The 9,776-nt window shown below is 35.5% G+C and overlaps 1 protein-coding gene across 1 annotated transcript; it reads right to left on the reverse strand.

The window, feature by feature from the left end:
- Positions 1 to 7,945: 7,945 nt before the first annotated feature.
- Positions 7,946 to 8,875, reverse strand: LOC104854663 (olfactory receptor 7E24). The gene has a single exon (XM_019205891.1). The coding sequence runs from the start codon at positions 8,873 to 8,875 to the stop codon at positions 7,946 to 7,948; it is 930 nt and encodes a 309-aa protein (XP_019061436.1).
- Between the last annotated feature and the right edge of the window lie 901 nt (positions 8,876 to 9,776).

Below are 9,776 nucleotides of genomic sequence, written 5' to 3' on the forward strand. Positions count from 1 at the left end.
GCTTGTTTGATTCGACAAATGTTTTAAAATGTGTGAATGTATCTGTCAATGCAAAAATTTGAAAAATGAAGTAATATCATGATTTACTTCTATCATGAATTTGCTACATTCTCTCTGACTTTAAGCTTTGATTGCCTGAGAATTCTACAAATGACAATGGAAATGTTATTATCTATACATGATTAATTTTCATAGATCAATGACTTTTACTGGCATATGTTTTTAAAAATGGAAATTGTAATCATGATAAGAAATTGTATATAGTCTTTTTAATCTTCACTTCCATTTCCTCCCCCAGTCCCCTTCTCCACCCTTCTCAGCTAATCCCAAATCCCCTTGCCTTCTTAATAAAGTTGGCTCCCTCTCTTCTATCATTTCTTATTTCTTTTTAATCTAAATACTTTCACTACAATCTCTGAGTATTTGAATATTGTAGATACTGAAATTTTAGGTTTCTGTTGTCCCTGATAGAGACATAAACAAGAGATATTATATTCCACATGTTATTCTGTTAGATAAAAGTGCAGAAAGGAAATCAAATGTGTTGAAGAAGCAGTGATTACAGTGAACTTGTGTGGAAAAAAGAAGAAATATCTCTTCAGTGCTTAAAAGAGATGTCAGATTTCATAATGACTCCACACTAAATATCGTACAGAAGTCAAGAATCCAAATGAAAGTTAGTAATTTCTCTACAAATTCATATTATAATATGTTGTACAAAATACATTAAATGTCTCAGTAAACAAATAGGAAAATAATTAATAGAAATATAGGATATTTTAGTTGAGGAATGTGAAGCATAGTTTTATAACACTAATTTGTAGTTTATCCTTACTTTATATATTTACTGTGTATTAGTAACACATGAATCACCTGTATTTGTTTATTGTTTGTTTAGTTCGATTGTGTCAATTAGAAATAGACTCATAGCAATTCTTAGTCTTAGAGGCACTAATATTCTCCCCTATATCACAGAAATCATAAATAGACTGATAAATTCAACATTTAATTATTAGGTTCTGGATTCAATGCACTAACCTTCACTGTTCTGCAAGCATTGGAAATTTTAAAGTAACTTCTAAGGTTATAAATTACAAGCACATCTGAAGTACATTTTCAAACTCTGGAAAGTTGCCTGAGCAGGAAGGTAATCAACTCCTGACTATATATCTCCTTTAGAGATCAAGTGGGCAGATCCCTAAAACTTAAGAAGATGTGGACTGCTGCTAGGATGTACTGCAGAGGAGCTAGAGGGAGTTTTTTTTTCAGCTTTAATTGAGTTTATTGATACATTTTAGGGATACAGTACAGTTACGTTCATTGTTGGGATCTTGTACCTCTACATGACAAGACTTGATTCTCATTTTTTCCCCTTACCTCTGCCATCCCTTCACCCCCTAGAGGGAGTTTTGTATGGAATGTTGACACGTCTGTTCTTCCTGTGGTCATTGCCTCTTTTCTATGGCTGTCCGTACTATACGGGGTGCAGCAGGTAACATGCATTGCTCTGTCCTGTGATCAAACAGGAATCCACAAAGTGTACAATGAGCTCCTGGAGTAACAGGTCAGTGTCCTGTGTCTGTATTTGACCAGGTGATACAAACATGCCTTTCCTCTTTTTTTACCCAACAATCTGGAAATAGTTACATAAAAATAGAGTTGTCTTTCCTTTTCTGGAAATGAAAGTGGATTTTTTAAAGTGGGAAAAACAGTAGGGAACAAAATGAAATAAAATGAATCAAATTACAGTACACATAACTCAGAGCCTGGAATCTAGGACTCCCTCAGTTATAATTAATGATATTGTGCTTACCCATACCCTCCTCTTTTTTCTTCATCTTTTTCATAATCCTTTTTGAATGGTGGGCAACAGTTCTGAGGGAACAAATTTAAGCTTTTGTGGATGAGATGTCTATGAAGCACGATAAGTGTAGGAGGGAAACAAAACTGAGTTGTTAGAACCCTCAACCGAACTCAGGACATAAACTTCACACTTCACTGTCTGCATAGCTGAAGGATTTTCTGTTAGTGTTTCTTTGTTGGGCTACCAAAACTCATTTACTCTTTTAAAACTTATAAATGTGTTATTAATAAATTTTGTATAAGTACAATGCAATGTAATATAGAACATATAATTCAATTCTAGCTACTGAGGAATCTCGCAGTATTGGTTTGTGATATTATGGTTATTTTAGTCTTCATCATCACCAAATAATGTTTCTGATGAATGGGAAAAAATGTTCACAGAAACCCATAATCTCTTTCATGGTTAATGCTTATGGAAAATAGGAACACTGTGAGAGGAAACGGGAATTTTGAGTGAGATTTTGAGTCCTTCATGGCAGCTTCTCTCTATTTTTTTAATATGTGTCTGCTGTAAAGTTATTAGTCATGTCTCTCATTACTGCTATGATATCTGTTTTAATCTGAGGAATTATTTCTTATTTTACTTTTCCCAGATCCTCTTTTGTACCAGTTTAAGGAATGAACGTAGTCTAGTTTCAGATTGCTCCATCTTGTTGTCTCTTGGGGTTGACTTTGGTGATCTGGAAGTCTGGTTTTGAGTCTTTTTTAGGTGCCTTCTCTTTTCAACAGTTACAGTCCACTGCATCATTATTAAGGTAATCTTTGCTCTCCCTGTGGGTGCATAGCTGTTGTCTGGATGGACTTTGGCTGAAGGCAGTGCACCTGAGCCTCTGGTGTCTGGATTGGGCTCGGGCTGGTACCTGTGCACCCATGCCACGGCTGTTCTAAGAAACTATTTTCCAGGTGAGCCTTTGGCTGGGCCCTGAGTTTCTAAGCTGCTGTTGTCTAGGAAAGCCTCTGACTGGGGCCTCTGTGCTTGATCACCTGTTGTGCAGGTGGGCTTCTGGCTGGTGTCTGCTTGCAACCACCAATCTAAATATGATTTGTAAGAGTCTGTGACTTAGCAAAAATAAGTTATTTCATCTTGTATTGAGAACAATCTATCAGTCTTTTCTCTGCCTCCTCTGAAGAAAGCAGAGCCCTGGTACTTACTGATATCAGATGATCAGCACCTGAGTCCCAGTGTTTTCTCTACTACAGGTAAGAACATGAAATTCTCTCTCTGTTTCTCTCTCTCTCTCTCTCTCTCTCTTTCATTCCCTGCTGCTCACGATTTCTAAGAGAAATGGATGGGAAGAATAACCTAATATCTAGAATATGCAAATAACTCATGGAAGTCTGAAACTTCATAATCAGGTGTGCACTTTTAACAAAGAATACATTCATTACAGGAATAGCCAGTTTCTTCATGAGTACTATTACCCTCTCCCATCCTACATCTGAAGAACATAGAGACGTAATAATAGTAGAGTAAAAACAGCAGGAAATAATTCTCTCCTGGACCTGGAATTGAGATAATTGCAAATCAAAATACATGAAATGAAAAGAGAAGGGCTTCAGGAATCAAGAATGAGTGGAAATAAGAGTTGATATCATAGAGAATGTGAAGTTAATGCCGAGAAAGAATGAAGCGATCTGGAAAGCCAAGCCTGGCTCCAGAGACAGGGAATTGCCTCCATAACACAAGGAAAGCCTGGAGAGGGTTGGTAGGTGGGGAATAAACAATGGGTTTGCAGCACTGCACCAAGATGAACCTACCGTCACTGGGAGCTGTGATGCAGTGTGATGTTTCACTCTGAAAGTGAATCCTTCAACACCTGATTCCAGAATTTCAGAAGAAATCCACCACAGCCCCCACCAGGTCCAGAAGTGGTACAATTGAGAGTTGTTTTGATAAGGCGTTTATTGAATAAGACTGTGGTGGATTCTAATACAATTGCTACTGGATGCAAACTATTCACCCAAGCACTTAATGCAGAGGATTGGGTTGGTTGTTGTTTGTTTTACTTTGCTTTTTTGTTTCTTTCACTCTTTGGTTTTTTTTTTGTTTTTGTTTTTTGTACCGGGAATCAAACTTGATTCCTTGTGCTTGCAAGGCAGGTGGCAGAACCACTGATCTAAATCCTCGGCCCTCAGTTTTGTTATTCTTATGCCTTTTCTATTACTTTTGCCTAATTCTATTTATTTCTTTTATTCTCTAATTTTATTTTGTCTTATTGTTAGTTCTCCTTTTTGCCCTTCTGACGTTTTCAAATTGTCTATCTTCTTACATTTTGCCCTTTACCAGCCCTTCCATTTTAATTGTTGCTATGATTTTCTAATTTTTAGCTGTTAACTGTTGTTGATTTCTTATCAACTATTAATGGTTGAAAACAGTATGTATTTTTCTCAAAAATCTAAATATACAAATTCCACTTGAACCACTTTTAATTTTGTTCTATCTCTTCCCAAAAGAATTGTAAAATACTGAATGAAGCATACCCACATTTATATCAGCAAAAAACATAATATTTGAATCATAAAAATTACCTCTATTCCAATCAAAACATGAATGTATTAAGAAAATGTGCTATCTATACACACTTGAATGGCTTTTACACATGCATAAGAATAAATATGAGTCCTACTATTTGAGAAGTGGATGTGCTTTCACACAATAATCTTAATGCAATAAATTAGATACTTAAATTTAAATATTTCTATGATATGAGAAGAGCAAAGTGCAGATAATTTGAAGAGAATAATAAAAGACAGGTGAAAGGAAACAGGGAGATGAACTTTATGGAGAATGAAAGAGAACCTGCAGATTGGTTTTGGAGGGTCAGAGAGGTGGAAAAGAAACAGGAAGCTCAAAAAGATCAAGTTTGAATATGTATGTGTATTGATTTTTTATATTTAATGATTCTTTAATTTTTGGCAAACATACTGTTAAAATTACTTTAGAAAGAACAGAAGATATTTCATATTTATTGAAGAACTTGAAATTCTAAAACAAAAGCAATAGTAGTTCCTACAACACTCTGTTATTTTTCTTTCATATTTATGTAACTATTCCATATTTTATTGTTTATTCAAAATAATAATTTCCTTATTTTGTGGTATAGATACAAATAACAGTAGTGTTTCTTATCTCTGATCCATCAAAATATCCCTGCAAGAAGGACTACATAGGCAAGAATCATTGGGGGGTGGGGAATTCATAACTCAGCTTCATTATTTGAATCAAGAAAAAAAATTTACTGATATTTGAGCTGTTAATATGAAATTATCCACATTTGATTTCTATATTCCTTCAGAAATACTATTAATCCGGGAGAAACCCAATATTTTTTGAAAATTTTCTCCATTGTTTTCTAGGCTATTAACCCCTGTTGTGCATACTTACGTTAGTAATATTCAATGGAGCATTATTAGATAAGCAAGAACATCACATAGAACATATCCATAATTACAGTACAATACAGCTCATCCTTTTCAGAAAATTGGAGGATAACAAATACTTTACATTCTTTAAGATAAAATATCAGTGTTTCTAAATAAAATTCAGAAGCTTCTCTTATTCTTATACAATGAGTCATTTTCCCCTTGGCAAAATGTTGATAAATAATATATTAGAGCTTGACTACATTTTCAAAAAATTAAATTCAATGTGATAACTCAACATTAGTAAGAATTGCTACACAACGTTGAATGCCTAGAACTTATTCATCATTTTTGAATATTCTATGTATCATCCTTTTTCACCATTAGTGCCCACTCAATTTCTTTTTTTCATTTAAAAAGCATTGAATACATTGAATAAACTTATTGAATAATTCCTCATTATTCAATGACAAGAGAGACCTCTGTCACAAAAAATAGGAAAATAGTAAATTAACAGGTTGATTTGCTATAATGACAAGATCAACCTTGCTATTGGTACTAATAATAGTTAAAGTCTTATATAAGCTTATTCTATATGTTATCTCATATGAAATCGTTGACTTTCCAGTAACAGTTTACTCCTTACTAAGGTCAGATATCTGAACTATAAATCAACTCAGATGAAAATGTCCAGTCTCAGAGATACTAACAAACAAGCCTTTCCACAGAAATAAAATTTTGTCCTGCAGGATTTCAACTGTAAGTACCTAGGCAACGTGCACTAAACTTTTCTATCACTTTCTAAACTCCATAAAATGTATGCAGAGGTGCAGCTATTTTAAACACAGGTCCAACTCAGGGTCATTTTAAAATTAATTCCACTCCCCTAAGTAGTAATGAGTATAATATCTAAGCTTTAGATTCCTTCTGAGATTGAGAGTGCTGCATCAATTAAAGGTGAAGCATTCAGAGAACTGCAATGGTCCCCTGGAGTAGGACAAAGGGAGAAGTCTGTGCTGATTTGTGAGGCTTCTCTTCTGTAATTTTCCTATCATCACAACGCTTTTGCAATAATTGCTACACCAGATCACATCCACAGATTGTTCTTGTCCTTCACCAAACATCCCTCAAGTGCAAAGGAACAGTGAGAAAGTACGGTTACATTATTGTAGAGAGAAGGAAGTGAAAAATGTGCTTGGGATGCAAAAGAGAAAATATTCCATATTCTCTGGGTCAGTAGTCAGACAGCCCAATTCAAAGAACTATTTGCTTCTTTCTACACAAGAACAATCTCACATGAATAGTACAAAAATTCTGTGCTCCTTTATTCAGTGAAATAAGAATAATATAGTAGCTCATAATTGAGATGGTTGTGCAGATTGAATGAAACTAATTACATAGGACATATAACTCAGATGCTGTCTTGTAGATGTATTGGCTCATAACTTGATGCTCACTGACATTTTCATCTCCATTCTCATCGATACTACCATATTCTTTTGTTTAGGGCACAGTTTATGAGTGCACATCTTTTTCTATCATGGGTTAAATGTGTGTATAGCAGACAGAAGGTGAGTGTTAGAAGAAAGGAAAACTGTGACTTACACTTTTGAGACCATGACAACATCCATGTATATAAACTTCACCATCCTTGCAGTTGCAACTTTGCATATTTTTATCCTTGGAGTACTAAAGGATTCATGATTGCCCTGATGATGAGGAAACAGTGGTTCCCATAGTTCCTTCTCCATCCACCCTCCCCCTCTACGTATTTCAGCCTACATGGTCTCTCTCTGAGTGAAGAGCACAAACTGCAGTCCTACACCCCTCAATTGCCTGAGGCCCAGTGAAGATGCAATCTCTCCCTTCAGGATTATATCAGTGCATTTGCAGAGTGGGTGTCCTAATGCAGAAAACCAGAGTGGAGGGACATAGACTTGGGCACCCCGGATCTAGAACTATAAAGCATGAAAGGCTGCAGCTACAGACTGATTATTGATTATTGCACAACCTTGAAGGCCCTTTGTACACCGTGGACAATAACCCCAATTGCTTCATATTATCCCATTCTCTAAGGATTTCTGAATAATAGTGGAGGAAGAAGAACCACAAAAGGACTTAGGTTGTTCTGGAATTGGGTCTGAGCATCAGGCATATTAAGCACTCTGCTAATTTTTTTCCCTTTTTAAAAAAAGTCACTTATTGTTTACAATGTTTATTAGGGGAATATAAATTACCATAAGATATTATTTTAACCACTTTTATGTGCACATTTTGCTGATATTAATTGTGTTGATATTTTTGTGCAACAAACACTCTCCTCCATCTCTATAAATTTCTCATTTTCCCAAAATAAATATGTATATTAATTTTTAAAAATAGAGTTTCTCCAGCCCCCAAGTCTTAAACTATTTGTACTATGAAACATGATGAGGGGTTAAAACCATCAAACCTCTAATATAGTGTAACTGATAATCCAAATTTAGAGGCCTAGGTGTTCATTTTTGCTTTATATTATTTCCTCACTTTTTAATATTATTACTGTAATATGTAACCTGTGGATCTAACTTTTTAATTTATTCAGTTTCACCCACCTTTTTTTGACCAGAATTTCGGGGATAATAAAGTTCATGTACAACATATTGATCCTTACTTTTCCTTTCCTTCACTCCTTCTCTCATCTGTCACATTCCCAGTGGATAGAAAAGTCTTAATCTCAGACTTTTACTCTGCAGATTCTCTTTAGGGCGCTATGCATGTCCCTGTTCCGCAGGCTGTAGATAAAGGGATTCAACATAGGAGTGACCACAGTGTACATCAGTGAGGCCACCATACCCTTCCCCGGAGATTGTAACACAGCTGAACCAAAATACACTCCAAAGCCTGTTCCATAAAATAAGCAAACAACTGACAGGTGAGACCCACAGGTAGAGAAGGCTTTATGCCTTCCACCTGATGATGGAACTTTCAGAATGGAAGAAATAATTTTATAGTAAGAGTAAAGATTCCATGAGATGGGAAAGAAGCCAAATATAAAAGCAAATAAATACATTGATATAGTATTGGTAAAGGGATCTGAACAGGTATGGTTAAAGATTTGAGAAGGCTCACAGAAGAAATTAGCAATTTCTACATCTTTGAAGCAGGTAATTTGTAAGGCAATCATATTGTTTGTCTGTGAGTCCAAAACACTAACTAAGAAAGACACCAAGAGTAAGGACGCAGAGGAGCAAGGGTTCATGATGGTGTGGTAATGTAGAGGGTAACAGATTGCTACAAACCGGTCATAACCCATCACAGTCAGGAGCATGTAATCCAAACATCCAAATAAAACGTAGAAAGACATCTGTGTCAGGCAGCCCACATAGGAGATGACTCTGTTCTCAGTTAGGATGTCCACAATCATCTTTGGGACCATGGTGGAGATGAAGCATATATCAGACAAAGACAGGTTGGAGGGGAAGAAGTACATGGGGGTGTGGAGGTGAGAGTCAGAGATGACAGCTAGGATGATGAGCAGGTTCCCAAGCACTGTGACCAAGTACATGGACAGGAACAGTCCAAAGAGGATGGGCTGCAGTTCTGGGTCTTCTGAGAAGCCCAGGAGATGGAATTCAGAGAAACTTGTGAGATTCTGTGTTTTCATGTTTTTTGAGAACTTTTCAAAAATAAATGTCATTTGAAAAGTAAAACAGACACACGGTAATACACATTTTCTTTTGAAATATTCACAGATAAAATATTTATAATTGAAGTCCAAAGCCTTTACCAACATTGGTCAATTGTGGAAAAGCCAATTCCTCAAGATGTTCTCATGATTGACATTTTTGTTATCCATCTCCAACTATACACACTTACTGTAGAAGCATTCTTCTAAATAACGATGCTTTATACTTCAGAACATCACAATTCCAGTGAAATACATCCAACTCCTTGAAGAAAAATAAAAGAGAGAAAGTAGAGACATGCCCCTTTAAGAAAAAAATCTATAGGAGTGAAATTAAGAAACACTCAATATACATTTTTTTTTCATAAAGTGATACCAAGTACCTTGATTTGGGGTAAAAGTAGGTATTAAGGTCTAGAATTTTATTATCTGAATATTAAATTAAATCTGATGGTTCATAATAGGAACACATTATGCTGAGATCCAGTTGTCTCTGAGGAGTTTTTCATTAATCTTGGATTTCATTTTTTTCCCTTTGAAGAATGTAATTACTCTTTCAAGCTTTGTTCCACATTAAAATTTTACAATAATTTCTTTTTTGGGGGTGGTTACTGTGGATCAAACTCAGGTCCTTGTGCTTATGAGGCAGGCAGTAAAACCACTTAGGTAAATTTTACAATAATTTCTATCCTTAGCTTAAGTGCACCTACATTTTCTGCAATAATACTTCAGTCGGGTGAAGGGAGGGCAAGGATAAGGGGGAAAAAATGAGAATCAAGACGTCATGTAGAGGTACAAGATCCCAACAATGTATGTAACTGTACTGTATCCCTAAAATGTACCAATAAAACACAATTAACTGGAAAAAAATAATACTTCA

The sequence above is a fragment of the Fukomys damarensis genome, unplaced genomic scaffold (assembly GCF_012274545.1).
Source record: "Fukomys damarensis isolate Sample0158 unplaced genomic scaffold, DMR_v1.0_HiC HiC_scaffold_30, whole genome shotgun sequence".
Classification (NCBI taxonomy): domain Eukaryota; kingdom Metazoa; phylum Chordata; class Mammalia; order Rodentia; family Bathyergidae; genus Fukomys; species Fukomys damarensis.